This window comes from Peromyscus maniculatus, chromosome 4 (genome assembly GCF_049852395.1).
Source record: "Peromyscus maniculatus bairdii isolate BWxNUB_F1_BW_parent chromosome 4, HU_Pman_BW_mat_3.1, whole genome shotgun sequence".
In the NCBI taxonomy this organism is placed as follows: domain Eukaryota; kingdom Metazoa; phylum Chordata; class Mammalia; order Rodentia; family Cricetidae; genus Peromyscus; species Peromyscus maniculatus.
Window position 1 is genome coordinate 10,237,039 of NC_134855.1, and position 20,362 is coordinate 10,257,400.

The following is a 20,362-nucleotide window of genomic DNA, read 5'->3' on the forward strand; positions in this document are numbered from 1 at the left end:
GAAAGAGGGGGGTGAGAGACAGTCATTCCTTCCAGAACCACGCTGGTCTTGGGAAGTCAGTTCCCCTACAGAAAAAGGGAATGTTTAATGGACCAAAACAAATAGCCAACAGCATGACTACCGGGAAGGGCAATCAGTCGGAGGTCAGCTGAATGGGGAAGGTACTTGGGACACAAGAAAATGTTAGTCTAGCCGGGTGACAGGCACCTGTTTTAGAGGCGGGTATATCACCAACCCCATTGAGAGGCAGAAAGTAGATCAGAGAAGTTCAGTAACTTGCCTTGAGAGGCATGGGATGTGCTATGTCTCTGACTCCAAGTCTGGCCATGCGTGTCCGGAATCTGCACCAGAACCTCCTCTTTCCCATCATTCGTTTGCAATATCTGAAAACGAATAGGAGGCAAGAGTGTCATCAGACTGCTCTGTGTTAGCAGACTCGTGGTTTCCAAGCTTCCTGCATTTGTTTTACCTGCTGCTGTTCCCGAGTCCATGGAGTCACTTCACGCCTGATTGTTTCCTGGTCTCTCCATCAAGATTCAACGCAGCAATGGCTTAATTCACATATTATGCCAATATAAGCACAGTGAAGTTGGAGAAATCCTGTGTTTCAGTGGAATGGACAGAAGGAGGTAACACAAAGGGAAAGAGATTGATATTGATGATGTGGCTGCAATAAAGCCAGAACTCTTCCAGCTTCTTCCCTTACACTGAAGGATAATCTGCCACTGCAGGAAGACGTAACAGTTCCGAGGCAAAAACACAGATTGGTCAACTCCAAAATTCCAGCTCCAAAAGGAGGTCTTCAAGGTTGGGGATTTAGCTTAGTGGTAGAGTGCTTGCCTAGCAAGTGCAAGGCCCTGGATTTGGTCCTCAGCTCTGGGAGAAAAAAAAAGGTCTTCGAAGCTGGTCCACTCACATGTCCACTGTCCCAGAGGTTCAAATTGCCAGGAGAAGGAAATGGGGGTGGAGCTGCCTGTGGCTACAAACTCTGTTACCACCGGCTTCCCTCGGCCCTCCTGCCCTGCAGTAACAGAATTACCATTGTCGATGGTCAGCAAGGAGACAGAAGAGCAAGCCCACCCTACCCGAAGCATGTCTTCTGCAAACCCTGGAAATTCAGTTTGGAGGAAATCATGTTTGTGAAGGAAATGGAAAAAATGAACAAGCGGAAAGAGAAGAGGGCCCAGAACTCGGAAATAAGAATAAAGGGAGCTCAGGAACATGACAGCAGCTTCCCAAACTGGGAATTTGCCCGGATGAGTCAAGAATTTCGGGTTACTATGGAATGTCACCACTTACTGTGACTGGTCCTTTTGAGGAACACAGGATCTGTGTCTGTGTTAAGAAGCGCCCACTGAATAAACAAGAACTGATCAAGAAGGAAATCGATGTGATTTCTGTTCCCAGCAAGTGTTTCCTCTTTGTGCATGAACCAAATTGAAAGTGGACTTGACAAAGTATCTGGAGAACCAGGCATTCTACCTCAACGCTGCCTTCGACTAAACAGCTTCACATGAAGTTGTCTGCAGGTTCACAGCAGGGCCACTGGTGCAGACGATTTTTGAAGGGGGAAAAGCAGCTTGCTTTGCCTATGGGCAGACAGGCAGTGGGAAGACTCATTCAGTGGGTGGAGACCTGTCTCGTAAATCTCAGAATGCATCTAAAGGGATCTACGCAATGGCTTCCCGGGATGTCTTCCTTTTGAAGAGTCAGCCTCGCTACCGGAACTTAAACCTGGAAGTTTATGTGACATTCTTTGAGATCTACAATGGGAAGGTGTTTGATCTGCTCAACAAGAACGCCAAGTTACGTGTACCAGAAGACAACAAGGAACAGGTGCAGGTTGTGGGATGCAGAAGTAACTGGTTAACTGCTGATGACGTCATCAAGATGCTCAACATGGGCAGCACCTGCAGGACTTCTGGACAAACGTTTGCCAACTCCAATTCCTCCCACTCCCATGCCTGCTTCCAGATTTTTCTTTGAGCCAAAGGGAGATTACATGGCAAATTCTCTTTGGTAGATCTGGCAGGGAATGAACGAGGGGCCGACACTTCTAATGCTGACCGGCAGACTCGCATGGAGGGTGCAGAGATTAACAAGTCTCTCCTAGCTCTGAAGGAGTGCATCAGGGCGCGCTCGGACAGAACAAGCCTCATTCCCCAATCCGTGAGAGCAAGCTGACACAGGTGCTGAGGGACTCATTCGTTGGCGAGAAGTTGAGGACTGGCATGATTGCCATGATCTCACCAGGCATAAGCTCCTGTGAATATACATCAAACACGCTGAGATGTGCAGACAGAGCGGGCCCAGTGGAGAACAGCCAACTCAAATGGAAACAGAAGAGATGGAAGCCAGTTCTAATGGAACCCCGCTGGCAGTTGATTTCACCAAGGAAGAGGAGGAGCTGTCTTCCCAGATGTCCAGCATTAATGAAGCCATAACTCAGATCAGGGAGCTGGAAGAGAGGGCCATGGTGAAGCTCAAGGAGATCATACAGCAAGGACCAGGCTGGCTTGGGCTCTCTGAGATGACCGATCAGCCCGAATACGACTTGGAGGCCTTTGTGAAGAAAGCAGAGTCTGCCCTGGCGCAGCAGGCTAAGCACTTCTCAGCCCTGCAGGAAGTCGTCAAGGCCCTGCGCCTGGCCATGCAGCTGCAAGAACAGGCTAGCAAGCAAATAAACATCGAGAAACGGCACCAATGATGACTTCAAATAAAGATCTGTTTGGTATAAAAAAAAAAAAAAGAGTGTCATCAAGGCGCACCCTCCTGCAAGCCCTGCCAATCACCCCTTGAGAGCAAGCACCGCGTGGCCTCCGGGCATCACAGATGGAACCTGTGTCTTGTGGAGGGGGGCACCATAGACAGGCACGTACGCGCATGCGGGGGGTGGGGGTCTTTGCAAGGCTTCCGCCTCCCCGCCTTAGCAAAGTTACCTGGCCCACGGGGGGCGGAGTTAGGGAGTTACGGTCTGTGCGCGCGCCGGCCCCGCCCTCGGTCTCCTCTGGCACCTGTTGGCCTGAGGGCCGCGGCTGCCACCCAATAGACAGCCTCCCTGAGCCGCCAGGGCCCCGCCCCCGATGCGAAGCCACCAATCCCCGCGTTGCCACCGCCCCTCTGCTCCCTGGCCCCTCCTTCCGCGCGCTTCTTCCGGGCCGGCTGGAGCGGGGGGCCGAGGCCATGGCTCTCTGGGCGCTGCTCAGCCCTGGGGTGCTGGTGCGGACTGGGCACACCGTGATGACCTGGGGAATCACGCTGGTGCTCTTCCTGCACGACACCGGTGAGCCGGACACCGCGCGACCCCGAATCCCTCATCTTTCCCCTGGAGTGGGTCTCATCCGGTTCCCCTAATCCTCAGATACATTGCGATTCACCCCCAGCTCCTCAATTCTCATCTGTCGATCCAGGAACCATCCACTCTCTGTCTGATACCCAAGTTGGCCCCTAATTAATGCCGGGATTTTTCCTGTCGCCGACATATATCCATCCAAAGACCACCAGTGACCATCAAATCCGAGGACCAACTAGAGGCCCCGTCTCCCCTGACCCCGGGCTCCACCCCATCCTTCTCAGAAATTGCCTCCCAACCTCTCCCTGAATAAGATTAAGAAATCGATTAGATTCAAATACTGGCTTTTTGCACAACTCCCCAGATCCTGAGAAGACTACTGCCCAAAAGAACACCAGAGCGGTCTCCCACCTTCCCCTGGTAGAATTCACCCATCCACCTCCTTCCCCTTTATTTCCTTCAGCAACTCCTACCCAGGTTTCCCCACCCAAGGCAACAGCCCCCACCACTGAGGCTTTGGGTCAGCCTCCTCCACCGCCTTTGCCCTTTATGCTCGGGCTTCCCCTCCAGCAATCAGCCGCTCCTTTCCAAACCTATGCTCTCTTTCGACCAAGAAGAGTACTAGAGTTGTCTACACTCAGCTTGTCCAGTGTCTCCACGCTCTCACTTCTCAGCTCTCCCACCTCTCCAGAATCCTCATTCACCACCATGGGCTTAAACATGCTGGGACCTTCCTAGCCTGGGCTCCCTAGGCAGCAGCATCTGGGCCTCTTTGAGGGCTGACTCTTCCCATGGAGAACCTTTTCCCCTGGCCCCATTCATCAGGTTAGCCTCATCCCTCCATTCCCTCCCCCGCAGCTACTTCCTTCCTGACCCCTCTTGCTGTGGGCCTCACTGTCCTCTGGCCTCTCCAGAGCTCCGTCAATGGGAAGAACAAGGGGAACTGTTCCTGCCCCTCACCTTCCTGCTCCTGGTTCTGGGCTCCCTGTTGCTCTACCTGGCTGTATCACTCATGGACCCGGGCTATGTGACCACGCATCCCCAACCTCAGGTAACCAGGGACCCTGAGGTCCAGACCCCTCCTTGGGCCGACAGGGAAATGAGACCTCAGAAATGTCTGTGTGGAGCTCTGAGCTGCTTCCGTTGTAGGACATCTTGGTGAGGCCTCTTTCCTACCCTGTTTTTTTGCTCCTACAATGAGGAAATCACCAAGGCCCACATGAGAACAGGTGCCTTGCAAAGGCCATCAAGTGTCCAGTACTCTACTGTGTCCCCACCTCCCTTCTACATGGGGTGGGCCCCGAGTCCTGCACAACCTAAGAGAGATGCCCCCCCCCCCCCCCCCCCGTCATCACCGGCCAAGGGGACCCTCCCCCCGTCCCATACCCTTTGTTTCGTTTTCAGGAGGAACCTAAGGAGGAACAGACAGCCATGGTTCCCCAGGCTATCCCACTTCGGCGTTGCAGATACTGCCTGGTGCTGGTGGGTGATGTGCACATACTCTTGTGGGAGGCATCGGGACCAGATTAAGACTCCTTGCCCTGGTGCCCGAGCACCTTGGCCTTTCCCCTCCTCCAGGAAGGCCTCCCCAATTTAGGACCTGACCGTGGCCTTCAGCCCCCTCAGAACCCACGGGGGGGTGGGGGGGGCACAGGCGCCAGCACTGAGCCTGGACTCCCTCTGTGCCACAGCAGCCCCTGCGGGCCCGACACTGCCGTGACTGCCGCCGCTGCGTTCGCCGCTATGACCACCACTGCCCCTGGATGGAGAACTGTGTGGGGGAACGCAACCACCCGCTCTTCGTGGCCTACCTGGCACTGCAGCTGGTGGTTCTCCTCTGGGGCCTGTACCTGGCGTGGTAGGTGCATCGGGGAGTGTGGACAGCATGCACACAGGTGCTCACAGAGCAGGGACGCCCTGGGACGCCCTGCATTCCTCTTCCCTGTCCTCTAGGTCGGGTCTCCGGTTCTTCCAGCCCTGGGGGCTGTGGCTCCGGTCTACCGGGCTCCTGTTTACCACCTTCCTGCTGCTTTCCTTCTGCTCACTGGTGGTCGGCCTGCTCCTGGCCTCACACCTCTACCTGGTGGCCATCAACACTACTACCTGGGAATTCATATCTTCACACCGAATTGCCTACCTCCGCCAGCGCACCGGCAACCCCTTTGACCGAGGTCTGACTCGAAACCTGGCCCACTTCTTCTGTGGGTGGCCCTCTGGGCCCTGGGAGACCCTCTGGGCTGAAGAGGAGGAGGAAGGCAGCAGTCAGGCTGTCTAGGCTTGCTGAAGAGAAGGCTGCCATTGTGCCTAAAAACCGGAGGCTGTGCCACTAGGGGTCAGCCCAGTTAGCCTGAGCTCTTTACCCCTTCCCAGGCTACCAGCCCTCAGCAGAGCATTGGACAGAACCCCACACACACAAGGAAGATGGAAGAAAAGGACATAAGTTGGGGGAAGTGGGGAGGGCGCGACACAAGAGAACCCAGACGCTGCCACACCCCCTGGCCTGGCTACCTCGAATGTACAGTTTTATTAATTTAATCCTCTATAAAGGCAAGTATTAAAAAGACAAACAGTCCTGCTGTGGGGCCTTTCCTGCTGACCTGGGCACTGCCAGGAAGCAGAAGGGTTAGCGACACAGCTCACCCAGTAACCCTGAGGAGAGCCTCCGGCAGCAGCCCACGGTCACTACCTGGAACCCCACACGTTCATTAAATACCTTGGCCCTGGGCACATGGACAAGTAGCGAGTTCTCGAAATCTGGCAGAGGGAGGCAGAGGGGCCAGGAGACCCTCAGGACTCCAGGAACCGCTGAGACACAAAGTCAAAGTCCCGAAAGGCAGCCTGTTGGCGAGCGGTGAGGGAACTTTGGGGTGCCGGTGGGGTCAGGGTTGGCGGCAGGCTGGTGAACTCCCCCTCGAAGTAGCGAAGATCTGCGGGGCCACAGAGCGTAGGCACAAAGGGGGGCCGGACAGTGCGGGCAAGCAAGGCCTGCCAGTTGGTGGTCTGGAAACAAGGATGGAGGAGGAATCTGAGAAGGTGGGAACAGCAGACCCCGGGGTCACCCAGCCCTCCCACCTCACCAGGCAGTGGGGACTGCTGGGTCCTGGCCACTTACCCTGAAGAATGGCTGCACCTTGATCTCCTCTGCGTCCTGCTCTCCTGCCCCTAGACGCTTCTCGGGGCACTTCTGGAGGAGCTGGCAGGAAGCGGGGTAGGTGTGAGCTCGGCACGCCACTCCGGGTGCCGGCTGCCCCACAGGTACCTACTTCAGCCACGCCGTAGGGACCCAAGGTGGGGTCAGGAAGCACACAAGTCACCAGCAGCTGCCTGGCCAAGCCCTGGACCTTGGGACTCACCTTCTGAATGAGCTCAAGCCCTTGAACGGATAGGAAGTGCGGATATGGGGCGTCGGCATTAACGATGCAGTCGAACACCTCCTCTTCTGTGTCCCCCGGGAACGGGCACTGTGAAGAGGGGGGCGGGGCGGGTTATGCGGGTCATCCCACTGTCCCCACCCCAGACCCTAGAAGCCCCACTCAAGGACTTACCTCACCCACTAGCATCTCATAGAGCAGCACACCCAGCCCCCACCAGTCCACAGCCCGAGTGTAAGCCTCCTGAGTCAGAACTTCGGGAGCCAGGAACTCTGGGGTGCCACAGAAGGTGCTCGTCCGGTCCCCAAATCCAATCCCTGCAAACCATCATCCACACCAATGCCTGCTTAGGTGTGGCTCACTCACTATAGCCTCTGTGGTTATAAGAATCTACAGGGGGAGGGGCCTGGAGGGATGGCTCAGTGGTTAAGGACTCAGGTTGGATTCCAGCACCCACGGGGTGGCTTTGCAGCTGTCTGTAACTCCAGTCTCAGGGTATCTGAAGCCCTCTTACGGCCTCCACAGGCTCTAGGCACAGACATCTCATGCACAGACATACATGCATGCAAAACACCCATACACAAATATTTTTTGGAATTCCTTTTTTTTTTAATTAATATTTCTCCTGCCCGATCACAGTTTTCTCTCCTATCCCATGGCTAGCTGATATACAGGGAAGGCCTGCAATTTTCTGAAGGGAAGGGAGAGGTAGTGGATTGGAGCGGGGAGGTCAGAGGGAGGAACACACAAAAATTTTATATACAAAAATATTTTTAAAAAATCACCATGCAGTGGTGGCGCACACCTTTAATCCCAGCACTTGGGAGGCAGAGGTAGGTGGATCTCTGTGAGTTCAAGGCCAGCCTGATCTCCAAAGTGAGTTCCAGGAAAGGCGCAAAGCTACACAGAGAAACCCTGTCTTGGAAAAAAAAAAAAAATCAAGGCCAGAGATAGAGGTGTGATTCAGTAGTAAAGTGCTTGCCTGGCACATGTGAAACTGTGGGTCAAAACTCAATAATGCGGGCTGGAGAGATGGCTCAGTCAGAGGTTAAGAGCACCGACTGCTCTTCCAGAGGTCCTGAGTTCAATTCCCAGCACCCACATGGTGGCTCACAACCATCTGTAATGAGATCTGGCACCCTCTTCTGTATAGATTATTTGTCTGTATAGATAAATAAATAATTCTTAAAGAAAAAAACCTCAACAATGCAAATACATACATACATACATACATTTCATATGTACGTAGATACATATTTACTAATCTGTGTCAGCCTTTATGATACCCATTAACAAGGTCTGCTGTGTCCTGCAGACCCCCTAGGCCAAGGTCATCATGCAGCCAGTGACTGTATGAGAAAGCTAAGTCTGCTGAACCTATGTGCAGAACAAAGTCCTCTTCAGTCCTAACCATAGGTTCTCTGACCAACTACAAATTAGGAGGAGCCAGTACTCTAAGCTGTCCTCCTAAGTAAGGGTCCCAGTTGGGAATTAAGGCCAGCGGCTGGGAAGCCTGGGTTGACTTCCGGCTGGCCTGGGCAAGACAAGCAGATGTGATTCCAGGAGGGGGGCCCCACCTTCCTTGCACAGTCCAAAGTCCGCAATCTTCAGGAAACCCTGGGCATCCAGAAGTAGATTATCCAACTTCAGATCCCTGAGGGCAGAGGGCTGCAGATCAAAGGGGCTGAAAGGGCTGAGGCCCAGACCACAGCAGCAGCACAGGGGAGGGGCACCCCAGGTCCACCCTAGCATTTCTCAGGCAGAGACTACCTGTAAATGATCCTCTTCTCATGTAGGAACTGCAGCCCCAGGACCACACAGGCCAGGTAGAAGCTGAGAGAGGGATGGTACAGGGAGGATTCAGGCCAGGTGCTAGGAAGCACCAGAAGGTCCTGGCCAGATTCAGGCATGGATGAGACCAAATAATATGGTGCCTGGGCTAGAAGGGCCCAGAGTCATCCCAATGTTGTCATATATTAATGACCTATCCTTCCCAGGCTCTACTATGTAGGACCACTGGATCCAGTAGTATAGACCTGTGATCGCAGCTACTTGGGATGCTGAGGTTGGAGGGTACGAATTTTGAGGCTAGTCTGGTCTACATAGTAGAACCCGCTTTCAAAAAACAAACAGAAAAGGAAACACAGAGGGGTGGGGATGTAACTCAGTGGCAGAGCACTTGCCTGGCATACACTAAACCCTGGGTTCAGTGCTCTGTATGGGTATCTCCCCAGCAGCCTGTGGAGGATAACCATCACGACTTTTACTCAAATCAGGATCTGGGAGGCTGGAGAGATGGCCCAGGATTTAAGAGAGAGTATTACTTCTGAAGATGACCTGAGTTTGGTTCCTAGAATCAGGTTCCTACATCAGGTTGCTCACAACTGCCCGTCATTCCAGCTCCAGGGTATCTGGCACCCTCTTCTGGCCTCCAAGGGTTCCTGCACTCAGGTGCACATGGCCATGCACAGCCACACATACAATCAAATGAGGATCTGAGACTTGACTCAGGGTCATACACCCAGTATGACACTCAATTCAGAACTGATACTCTGAGTCAGATTGCTCTAAGCAGAGCAGGCACTGGAGCATGGCAAGCAACTCCAGCTGCCATCCTGTGCTGAGCAGTGTGCAAGCATTGCTCTCATCCCTGCAACAATCTTACAAACTTGTGGGGACAGATCCCATCCACAACTGTGCAAAGAGAACCCCGTGTGCTGTCCGAGTTCCACCAAGGCTCCTCCAACCCGGTGCTACTTGTCTGCTGGGTACCTCCTACCCCAAGGGAGCAAGCGCCAAGTAACCAGGGAACCCACCAGGCCTGGGGTTCAGGAAAGACGTCCTCGTGGATCTGCATCATGAGGTCTCCTCCAGGCACAAACTCAGTAACAAAGCAGGCATGGCTGGAGGTCTGGAAGCAGGCCAGGAGGGACAGCAGGAAGGGGTGTCCTGTGTGACCCACAGCCTCCAGGATCCGCTTCTCGCAGTACAGGCTGCAAGGGAGGGTGGGATGGATGGGATGGAGCCTCCAGGGGCTGTGCCCTGACACCCACACAGCCAGCACCTCTGGTTGGATGGGTCCTCAAAGAGCTAAGGAGGTAAATTGATGGTCTGCACATGGGGAAGGTTTAAAACCATCAAAACTAGACGTGTGGTGGCGCACGCCTTTAATCCCAGCATCGGGAGGCAGAGGCAGGTGGATCTCTGAGTTCCAGGACAGCCAGGGCTACACAGAGAAACCCTGTCTTTAAAAGACAAAACAAAAAACAACAACAAACCTTCAAAACTATCCCAGTCCTATTTATAAAAGAGTTTCTCAAGCTGGTGCTTGGTGAAACCCAAGGTGCTAAAAGATGTGAGAGCTTTCCCAGTGCCAAAAAGAGAACCTGAAGCTGGCCTCTGGGATCTTGAGCTGCCTTGTGGGACCCAGGCTAACCACCCACGTGTCACTACTTCTCAGTTATACACACCTGTCAATCTCGTCCCGGCCCAGCACTTCCTGCTTCTTCAGGGCCTTGACAGCATAGTACTTTCCGGTTCCTTTGTACTGGACCAGGAGGACCTGGGGACCGGAAAGAGCTGGGCTCCAGATGGGCAGGACAGAGAGACCTCCCCTCCCTATCCTGCACCCCCACATCCCAGCACCTCCTAGCTAATGTGCTGAGGCTCACCCACCCACCAACTCCACTGCGCTATCCTCAACCCGCTACCTTCCCGAAGTGTCCCCTGCCCAGTACAGCCAAGCATCGGAAGTCCTGAAGTCGGGGGGGTTTCCTGCAAGAAAGAAAGGCCACAAGGAGCGGGACAGGACCAAGGTCAGGCCTTCCTGTCACAGCCTAGGCTGTCCCCACAGCTGGAATTTAAAAACTGCATTCAGCACATAAGGAAGGCATTGAGCAAACCAGTTTGTGTACCCAAGGAGCCAGGGAGTGAGGTGTCAATCGGTATGTACGATGAGTGAGTGTTGGTGCACACTTGTAATCTCAGCACTCAGACCACACAGACAGGGGAATCACAAGTTCAAGACCAGCCTGGGCTACACAGTAAAGCCTTATTTTTAAAAGAGTAAGCCTCAAGGAAGTGAAATGGCTTAAATTCCATGCCGAGGACCCACTTTAGAAATGCCATCTGAAACTCCAGCCCCCCGCACCCTAAGGTGAGACGGGAGGTGGAAATGAAGAAGTTCAAGTACGTGGGCAGCAAGCACAGTAGCGAAGCAATGAGCCCCTGCCTCAAGAACCAAGTGGAATCCCAAGAAGCTGTGCTCTGCCTTCCACATGGGTCCGTGTGTGCGTGCAGGCACACACAAGCACAATCCTTAAAAAAACAAAGCCAAGTCTCTAAATGAATGCAAGCCAGTGAGTACCTGGTGGGTGAGGCCGCCAGGGTGGGCACTGTTCCAGTTCTAGGGTCCATGTGGGGGCGTTTGGTACACTGTGAGGACAGCGGGGGTCAGGACAGAGCTGACATGCTGGCCCTCTTTCCCTCCTCCTCCAGCCTCCGGGTCTGCCCCCACCTCCAGAATCTCTTACAGGAGTGTCCCGGGCTGGTTCTTGGGCCAGATAGAGGCGAGGGGGCTTGGGTGGAGGCTTCATGTCTTCTCCCGAGAGGGTCTTCGTGGGCAGGAAATTACTGTCAGGAGAAGGAGAGGTCTGAGCTGGGACAGATGGAGGTGGGAGGGGCATGGCCATGGGAAGGGACAGAGAAGGTCAAAGGGTGAGCCAGAGAACACAAAACATTCACACGCAGAGCCTGGATGGATGGGACCCGCAGGCGGCTCACCTGGGGGAAGCAGAATTGGAGGTCCCAGAGGCCGCAGTTGGGGGACACCCTTTAGGGGGACTGACTGTGCTTGGTGAGCTGCAGGGGGGCAGCAGGTTCATGACCAGGCGTCCCCAGGCTGCCATGCTGAGGTTCATCTGGGAAGCCCTCAGGAAGTCCTGGCCTAGAGGAGGCAGATGGAGCTCAGTCCCACCATCCCAATGGTCAGCCTCGCCCTCTCCTCACAGTCTCCACCCTCCATACCTCTACGCTTAGAGAAAATGCGTCTCTGCCTCTGTAGCCGAGGCCTCCTTTCAATGACAGGGTCACAGAAGGTTACCTAAAGGGACATGAACAGAGCTGAAGACCTGGACTGGCCACCCTCCACCCCTACCGGCTAGGCCCCAAAAACCCGGCTCTCAATCTCAACCAATGGAGGTATCCTAGTTAGCTATAACTGTCAACATGACAGAGCCAGAACCATCTGAGAGGAACTGCTTAGATCACATGGCTTGTGGGCATGTCTGGGGAACTGTCTTGATCGTTAGTTGAGACAGGAGGGTCCAGCTCCCTGTGGGCGGCACCATCCACAGACAGTCGGTACTGGGCTATATAAGAAAGCTAGCCAGCCGGACCGTGGTGGCTCACACCTTTAATCCCAGCACTTGGGAGGCAGAGCCAGGTGGATCTCTGTGAGTTTGAGGCCAGCCTGGTCTACAGAGCGAGATCCAGGACAGGTACCAAAAACTACACAGAGAAACCCTGTCTTGAAAAAATGAAAAACAAAAAACAAAAACAAAACCCCACAAAAAAACAAAAACAAAAACCTAGCCAAGCATGAGCTTGTGAGGGAGGCCGAGAGCAGGCCCAGCAAGCAGGGTTCCTCCTTGGTTTCTGCTTTGAGTTCCTGCTTAAGGTCCTGCCCTGACTTAAGATAGGCTAGAAATCTCTAAGTCGAAATAAACCCTTTCCTCCCAAAAGTTGCTCTTGGCCAGTGTTTTTATCACAGAATGACACTAGTATGAGAGGCAAAACAAAGGACCCAGAGAATACAACACATCCTCATTGGTGCCAGTGGAGAAACTGAGGCCCAGAGAAGAGGCACTTATTCAAGGTGACATATGAGCCAGGACAATGTCAGGGGAGAGACGTGAGCCTCTCTGCAGCCCTGTGTGTGGAACCATCTCCATTCCTCAGCTCCCACACTTCTGTGGGGTGCCAGTCTATATATATATGCAGGTGGAGGTTGACATAGAGTGTCCGCCTTTCCACCTTATTTTTTGAGACATGGCCTCTCACTGAACCTGGACCTCACTGTTTCAGCTAGACTGGCTGGTGAGCAGACCTCGGGATCCAGCCACCTCTGTATAACCAACCAGCAGTGACATCTACAGACAAGCACCACTACACCTGGTTTTTACACGGATGCTAGGGATTTTGCACACAGCAAGCACATTCTACCCCCTGAGCCATCCCCCCACCAAAGTGTCAGTCCTAAAGACCCTCCGTTAGAGGCCAAGGGTCAGTGGGAACCTGGGCAAAGAGCCTTCCTTGCGGCACCAGGCTGAGAGAAAGCTGGTGACAGGCGTTGTCCAGGAAGTCCTCAAGCTTCAGGAAGGCCACCCCACACAACTGCCGCCAGTCCCGCCAGTGAACCCCGATCTCCAGCTCACGTGCCTGTGTGGGGAATGGGGTGTGGCATCAGCCGCGCGTGAGTGGCCTCCCTCCCTGCAGCCCACAGCGAACCCTGACCACACAAAGGCCGGCCTTACTCGATCCAAGGAGATGTTAAAAGCCTGGTCCCAGGATTTCTCGGCCACCGGTGCCCATCCTGTCTGACCCACAACACGGTTGTCAACCTTCAGTACAGCCAGTACCTCACCTGCAGTGCCCAGGCTGGGATTCAGAGCCTGCTCAGAGCGGGGACCCCCAGCCCCCCCACGATTCCCCCTTACTCACTGGCCAGCTCTCCTCCACCACGCTGCTGCCTGGACCGGGTTCGGCGCCAGCCCTCAGAGGTGCTGCCTGCCAGGACAGCCATGGGAGACCGTCCAGGCACAGCTGCCAGCAGCTGTTCACAGCCCAGGAGGCGAACCTGCAGGGTGCCTGGCCGGGAGTCGGGAGGGCACTTTGTCAGAAGCCCCCACCAACGGGCCATGGGACCCCAGAGGGACGCCACGTGCTCCAGGAGGGTTAGGGTTAGGGTTAGCTGACCCAAACCCTGTCCACACTAGGCCTTAGTAGCCACCCCTCACCCTCAGCAGCCCTCCTAGCCCTACCTCCCGGGTGCCTGTGCAGTGGCAGGACACAGCAGACCTCCCCCAGAGCTGTGTGGAACCACGGCTTGGGGCAAGCTGCTGCCCTGAGCACAAGGCCTGGAGAGGAAGGCGGCCTCAAGTGCACAGGGGCAGGCCCGGAGCCTGGGAGCACGCGCAGCTCCAGGGATGCCTGCCCTATTTGTTCCTATCTGAACAGTGGGGGAGAGTCCCGGATAGGAACAAAACATGTTTTGTCTGAGATCACTGAGAGGAAGCAGGAACCCCGGAGCCCCTGAGGGCACACAATGCGTCTGGGAAGACCTTTTTGGTGGGCTGGACCTGGGGGTAATACTTGGGGAACTTACAGAGAGCCCAAGTGTGGTGTCCAGGCAGGATACTCATCTTAGGAGATGGGTGCTCAGCCATGAACTAAGATATGGGGTTTTAGGTCTTGTTTTTAGATAGGATCTCGTCAGCCCAAGCTGGCCTCAAACTCAGTCTGTAGCTAAAGATGCCCTTGAACTCCTGGTCCTCCAACCTCACTTCCCAAGGGCTTAGATTATAGGTGTGTGCTACCATACCCAGTTTATATGATGCTGGGAATCGAACCCAGGGCCTAGTGCATGCCAGGCAAGAACTCTACCAACTGCCTCCCCTGGCTACATCCTTGCCTCAAACCTTTGCCTTTAAACAAGCAGTTCCCTGTCTTCCCCAGCTCGCTGACTTGACCATAAGCATGCCCACGAGACCTCCAAGCTCAGACTCCACCTCTTCTAGGGAACCCCCATGACCCACGACCAGTGAAAGGCCCACCACGGAGCAGGGCCCTGTCTAGACCCATCCACTGTGCTCTGCAGCAGGCACCAGCTGGCTGGAGCTCGCAGCTCAGAAGATTTGCTGACTGGCACCTACTGCTACAAGGAGGCAGACAGGAAAGACCTTTCTGGCCGGGCGGTGGTGGCGCATGCCTTTAATCCCAAACTCAGGAGGCAGAGGCAGGCGGATCTCTGAGTTTGAGTCCAGCCTGGTCTACAGAGTGAGTTCCAGAACAGCCAGGGCTACACAGAGAGACCCTGTCTGGAAAACAACCAAACAACAACAACAACAAAAACAAAACCAAAAGAGAGAGAAAGGAAAGATCTAACTTTGTGGAAGCCTATGCTGCCCAGGCCTGGCTCCAAGGCCGACAGGGGAGTGTGCCGACTAACACTGTACTCCAACTTACGGTCACTTGTTTAAATTACATCACACTGGCCAAACCCTGCCTGCGCTCGGTGCCGAAGGATCACAAGTTAGTGCGTTTACAAAGCAATCCACCAGTCAGTGCTCATAGCGTTTCTAGCCTTCCTTTGTTTACTTTGAGACAGGGTCTCACTCTGTAGCTCTGGCTGTCCTGGAACTCACGCTGTAGACCAGGCTGTCCTGGAACTCACAGAGATCCTCCTGCCTCTACCTCCTGAGTGCTGGAGTTAAAGCCATGACCACCATGCCTGGCTACTATCATTTCTGTTACAGATGGATAAACTGAGAACCAGAGTGGGAATGTCAGCTATCCAAGCTCACACAGCAGGACTGAACTCTTTCCCACAGTACTTGGGGTCCTCTCCAAAAGGTAAGGGGCTCCCTGAAGTGAGAGGGAACCCTTTGGACCTACCTGTCAGGGCAATGGGTTTCACAAGTGTCCCCAAAGGCTGGGGGTTCCCGAGCACAGCCATCCGCAGCTCTCGGGTCACCCTGCTGCGCAGGGAGTGGGTGGGCGGCAGCCTCTCCAGCAGCGATTCCAGGGCCAGTCTCAGGAGGTCCAGCTTCTGGGAGGACTCCTGGAGCTGGGCCTGGGCCTACAAAGGAGACGCAGATAGAGACAGCCATGCGGCACAGGTTAAAGGGACAGATGATGCCTTGTGGTTCTTCACCGCCACCCCGCACAGGCAGCAAGGCCTTGGTGCCTGGCACCACTGCAGGGCGGACAGAGACAAGCAGAGCGGTAGGAAGAGCAGATCTCTATGATCTGCCTGGTCTACAGAGTTCCAAACTAGCCAAGACTACAAGACTAACCAGAGAAGCCCTGTCTTAAAAAAGAAGAGCAATGGTCCAGGGGACACAGTCTGACCTCGGCCAGCGCCTTGCGGTCCTGCATTCTCTGGCCACCAAGCAGCTTCACCACGTTCTTGGCTCCTGCAGCCACAGCGGCCTCGATTCGCAGGCGATGCTGCAGCTCCTCTGCTAGCAAGTCAGGGCCTGCAGGGAGGAGGCAGGCGAACCCTCAGCCCTGGCCACCGGGGGCCGCCCTCCCTGCCTTGAGAGGCCTCACCTGGCTCTGGAGACCCGCTGGCCTCCAGGCTGCTTATCTTCATTCGGAGTAGGGCAACCTTCAGTTGGCTATCCTTCAACATCTGCTGGGCAGCCGCCAGGAGCTTCCTTTCCTATAGGGATGTGACACTTGCCCCATCATATCAGGGCTACCGCAGATGACCAGGACCTGGAGTTGAGCTCCCCCTACTACGCCAAGGTTCAACCCCTATAAGGAAGCCACTGCAGACGAGGCTCCCTGTTGAAGTAGGTGACGGGGTAGAGGCCGGGGGAGCAGAGCCTGAGTCCCATCAGTTTGATAAGCTAAGTCTTTCGACGTCCTGTCAGATGGAGCACAGAGGGCAGAGGCTGAGAGTTGAACCTGGCAGCTGGGTCCGCTAGACTGCTGTTGGGCCTTTACGATAGAGTGGATCGGAACCTTGCGTCACCTGACCAGCTAGGATTTAGGGCTGTACCTCCGCCATTAGACGAAGGCCTGGGGCCGGGCAGCGTTTCCCTCTTGGCACACGGGCTGGCACTGTACTCCTAACACCTGAGAGCCAGATCTCTGCCACCGCTCAGAAGCCAGGCCTGTGCCTCCAGTCAGGCCCCAGCACTTACCTTGGGGGTGCCGCTGGCACACGTGTGGATCATGTTCTCAGCCCCCTGCTTCACCTTCAGCTCCACCTGCAGCTGCCTCTGTAAAATCTCCACCTGCCGGGCCCTTGCCTGCTCTGCCCGCGGCCGGGGTCCCGAGGCCGCTGGCTCTGCGGAGAGAAGGTGGGGGATGCATGATCCTGCCATCAGAGTCCAGACCTCTGTAACGAGGCTCTCTGCCGGGCGGCGGCGGCGCACGGATCTCTGTGAGTTCGAGGCCAGCCTGGGCTACCCAGTGAGTTCCAGGAAAGGGGCAAAACTACACAGAGAAGCCCTGTCTTGAACCGCCCCCCCCCCAAAAAAAAGGCTCTCTTTTGTTCCCTTCCTTCCTGGCCTTGTCAGCAACATGGATGATATAGGGAGGTCAGGTGGTCTTGCCCAGTGGTCAGAGCCAAGGCCAGATCAAGGTGTCCATGAATCTCCTATTCCCCGGGGTCTGTGCAGACTTCTCACTCACCGGCTGAGGTTGGCAGCAGAACTCGGGCATGCAACTCCCGAAGCTCGCCATGCAGCTGCTCCAGGCGGCGGTTGGAGGCCCTCAGCAGCTGCTGCACATGGCCCAGGTGGCGTCGGTCTGTGGCCACACGCCGCATGTTTTCCATGCCCTCCTTGATCTTCAGCTCCTTCTGGATAGCTCGACGGATCATCTCTTTCTCATCCTCGGGGGGCCTCTGGCCAGTGCCAGGCTGCAAAAGGGCAGGGAAGTCATAGCCCACCCCCCTCCAAGGGGAAGAGACAGAGCAGGCAGAGCTCTGGGTGTCTCAGAACGCTGCTGCGGTGTCCAGCTCCTGTCTTCCTTTCAGAGAAGGGAGAGAGATGACAGATCAGGTTCCCAGGATGCTCTCTGGGTACTGAGTTCCAGACCACAGGGCTCTAACAACACTGAATCCCCTCCCCACTGCATCAAGCACCCTTTCGGGGTACTGGGCAAAGAACCCACAGCCTGGAACATGCTAATAAGCAAGAGCTCTGCCACAGAGTCACATGCTTAGCTCCCATTCCCATTCTTCTTCTTCTTTTTTTTTTTTTTGGTTTTTCGAGACAGGGTTTCTCTGTAGCTTTGCGCCTTTCCTGGAACTCACTTGGTAGCCCAGGCTGGCCTCGAACTCACAGAGATCCGCCTGCCTCTGCCTCCCGAGTGCTGGGATTAAAGGCGTGCGCCACCACCGCCCGGCTCCCATTCCCGTTCTATACAGGCGCAAAGAACAAAGAGGGTGAGCGGCTTGCTCACAGAGGCGACACCGACCACTGTGTGCTGAGGGACAGTGACCCCATTCTCTCCTAGTCACACTGCTTTCTCCAGATCTGAGAGCCAAGTGCAGTATGGGAGGCAAATACAGGTAAGGAATTGACTCAAGGCCGCATGCAGGAGGCAGCCAGTGACCCAAGACGCCAACACTTGTTTCCTGTGCCTAAGTGTGGTAGGCAAGTGATGAAACGGAGCTGCCAAGGAGCTGAGGAGGTCTGGGCGGCTCAGCTCTGGCAGGAAATAAAAGACCCCCTCAACGTTCACCAGGTTAGAGGCAGGCAGGAGAGGAAACCTCCCTCTCAGAGGCTGACCTCAGCCCAGGCAACCTGCTGGCCCCCTCCCATCCCAAGGATCACGGCAGCCACCCTATTTTATTCCTCTTACCTCTCTGCGTTCCATCTCCCGAGCCCCATGAAAGAATGGCTACTCAGTTTAGGGGCCCTCCAACCCCCCAACTCCAGGCCTCAGCTAGGCTGGCTGGCTCTGCCTTAGCTGTCAGAGGGTGAGGGCGAGGGCGAGGCTCAGGAAATCCTTTGACCGCCCCAGGCAAGAAGGCCAGAGCCAAAGGCCTGAGCAAACAAAGCTCTCCCAGAGCTGGGGGCCTGCTGGCCACCAGGGTCCTGAGTCACCCCGCTGCTGCCACAGGGCGGAGGCTCACAGGAAATCGGAAAATGTGTACAAGTCACTGCTGAACAGGCCAAGAGGGATCTCTGGAGGCAGGGTACCGGGAGGGGCGAGATTCAGCCTTGCAGGCTGCCTGAGCCCGTGAGGGGCTCATATCTACACGGCTTGGCTTGGTACTGGATGCTGCTCTCTTGTACACAAATATCCCGCCCCACCTCTAACTGCCCTGAGGTAGGACACCACCTCTCTCCCCCTTACATCTAACCCAAACCCCTCCACATTGTGGACCCTTCGGTAGACCTGAGGATTCCCTGCGCATTGCTGGGCCAGGTGCCTCTGGTGGGAAAGTGTTCTTGCCTGTGGGTGTGATGTGTTGGGGACAACGCCCACCAAGAGCTCAGTCCCGTCCTCCCCAAGGCAAGCACCCCCTCCCCCAGACTCTTCTTGGAGGGCCGGCGCCCCAACCTCTGCGCTCCCGGCACATTCCACCCGCCTGAAAGTCTCCAGAGGACTGATTTTTAAGGAACTTGAGACCCAGCCTGATGGCACATTCCACGTTTTCAGGCATGCTGCCAGGCTGGATCTCCGTCACTCTGGGGACCCGAGTGTTAACCCAGGGCTCAGGTCCCGCCCCGCGCAGGGGTCACCAGCAGAGGCCGGAGTAGGGTGGAAACGCAAGCGTGGGGTGCTCTGAGCTGCAAACGCGGCCGCTGCGCGCGCTCGGTTCACCTGGCGCGCCGCCCCATTCTGCTCCATGGCGCCGCGCGGGCCAGTCCTCGCCTTCACTGTGGTTCCGGAAGCCCCGGCCTCTGCGCCGGGCTTTCAAACTTGAAACTTCCCGGGAAGCGGCGCGCTGCACGCGGGATCGGGCGCCCCCTCCGGAGACCGGCGCGTCCGGCGGGTGCTGGAGAGCAGCGCCCCCTCCCGGCTGCGAGGGAGCAGCGTCCCGGACCCCACTCCCGAGTTCAGCTCGGCGGACCCGGGGTCCCCTTCCTGCCTTAGCGGCTCACACTCTGCACCACAGCTGATCTTCCTAGAGATGGGAAGTCCGGGGGCCATTTCTACTCCAGCTTTACCGGCAGCGCGCGCCGGGAGCCTGGCCCGATGCGAAGTAAACCTTGATCCAAATTATGGCCAGATACAAATAAGATATGAACCCAAGGCAGGCTCGTTATGAAATGAGCTTGCTGACTCAGCGGGAGCCAAGCTTCTGACTTTACCATAAGGAAGTCCGTAGGGGCTAGGGAGGGAGTTCGGTCAAGTGCTTCAAGGCAAGCTCACAGATTCGATCAATTCCCAGTATCTACATAGTTTTTTTAAGGGGCCAGGAGAGTCCTCTCAGGGTGGCTGGGTTTTGCCCGGAGCACAGAGAGCTGGGTGCTTGCCCAAGAGATGGCGAGGGGGTGGTGTGTGGAAGGGGGTGGTGAAGACCCTGTGTGCGTGGAGAGGGCCAAACTGAACTGGTTGGCATTGTGCATGCCTTCAATCCCAGGATTTGAGCGGCAGAGGCCGGAAGATCTCTGTGAGTTTGAGGCCAGTCTGGTCTACAAAATGAGTTCCAGGACAGCCAGGGCTGCATAGGAAAACTCTGTCTTGAAAAACCAAAACCGCCGGATGGTGGTGGCGCGCGCCTTTAATCCCAGCACTCGGAAGGCAGAGGCAGGCGGATCTCTGTGAGTTCGAGGCCAGCCTGGTCAACAAAGCGAGTTCCAGGAAAGGCGGCGCAAAGCTACACAGAGAAACCCTGTCTCGAAAAACAAAACAAAACAAAAAAAGAGAGAGAAAGAAAAGAAAAAAAAAAAAAGAAAAGAAAAGAAAAACCAAAACCAACAAAAAGTGTGTGCCTCAACATACCAGGTAG

The 20,362-nt window shown here is 55.5% G+C and overlaps 2 protein-coding genes and 1 pseudogene across 6 annotated transcripts; 2 read left to right on the top strand and 1 right to left on the bottom strand.

Moving 5' to 3' along the window:
• The first annotated feature begins 785 nt into the window (after positions 1-785).
• LOC102910151 (kinesin-like protein KIF2C pseudogene) lies at positions 786-2,821 on the top strand (annotated as a pseudogene).
• A 298-nt stretch (positions 2,822-3,119) lies between these two features.
• Zdhhc12 (zDHHC palmitoyltransferase 12) lies at positions 3,120-5,859 on the top strand. Of its 4 annotated transcripts, XM_042274985.2 has the most exons (6): positions 3,162-3,283; positions 3,984-4,117; positions 4,207-4,343; positions 4,697-4,774; positions 4,984-5,150; positions 5,246-5,859. In XM_042274985.2, exons 2-6 carry the CDS (start codon positions 4,084-4,086, stop codon positions 5,565-5,567), a joined length of 738 nt encoding a protein of 245 aa, XP_042130919.2. In that variant the 5' UTR covers positions 3,162-3,283; positions 3,984-4,083; the 3' UTR covers positions 5,568-5,859. The 4 variants fall into 4 exon arrangements, with proteins under 4 accessions (XP_076425134.1, XP_042130918.2, XP_006983457.2 ...); XM_076569019.1 differs by lacking the exon at positions 3,984-4,117 and having other exon boundaries at positions 3,120-3,283; positions 5,268-5,602; XM_042274984.2 differs by lacking the exon at positions 3,984-4,117 and having other exon boundaries at positions 3,124-3,283; positions 4,987-5,150; positions 5,246-5,702.
• Pkn3 (protein kinase N3) lies at positions 5,789-19,358 on the bottom strand. Of its 2 annotated transcripts, none has more exons than XM_016001940.3 (22): positions 19,231-19,358; positions 17,086-17,314; positions 16,593-16,738; positions 15,994-16,105; positions 15,793-15,920; positions 15,337-15,520; positions 13,384-13,530; positions 13,197-13,306; positions 12,958-13,101; positions 11,689-11,764; positions 11,446-11,608; positions 11,196-11,295; positions 11,030-11,097; positions 10,374-10,437; positions 10,134-10,225; positions 9,480-9,656; positions 8,434-8,496; positions 8,241-8,317; positions 6,838-6,980; positions 6,646-6,753; positions 6,405-6,485; positions 5,789-6,292 (listed from the first exon to the last, which is right to left on the bottom strand). In XM_016001940.3, exons 1-22 carry the CDS (start codon positions 19,255-19,257, stop codon positions 6,080-6,082), a joined length of 2,652 nt encoding a protein of 883 aa, XP_015857426.2. In that variant the 5' UTR covers positions 19,258-19,358; the 3' UTR covers positions 5,789-6,079. The 2 variants fall into 2 exon arrangements, with proteins under 2 accessions (XP_015857426.2, XP_015857427.2); XM_016001941.3 differs by lacking the exon at positions 19,231-19,358 and adding an exon at positions 18,262-18,406.
• Positions 19,359-20,362: the final 1,004 nt, after the last annotated feature.

Bases quoted from the DNA above. Each gene is read 5' to 3' on its own strand.
- Pkn3 (XM_016001940.3), bottom strand. From the start codon at position 19,257: ATGGAGCAGAATGGGGCGGCGCGCCAG. The intron at 13,531-15,336 runs GTAGGTCCAAAG...ACTCCCGGCCAG, and splicing joins GAAACCCATTGCCCTGACAG to GCACCCTGCAGGTTCGCCTC. The intron at 13,307-13,383 runs GTGAGTAAGGGG...TGGGCACTGCAG, and splicing joins TGGTGGAGGAGAGCTGGCCA to GTGAGGTACTGGCTGTACTG.
- Zdhhc12 (XM_006983395.3), top strand. From the start codon at position 3,184: ATGGCTCTCTGGGCGCTGCTCAGCCCTGGGGTGCTGGTGCGGACTGGG. The intron at 3,284-4,206 runs GTGAGCCGGACA...TGGCCTCTCCAG, and splicing joins GCTCTTCCTGCACGACACCG to AGCTCCGTCAATGGGAAGAA. The intron at 5,151-5,245 runs GTAGGTGCATCG...CCTGTCCTCTAG, and splicing joins TGGGGCCTGTACCTGGCGTG to GTCGGGTCTCCGGTTCTTCC.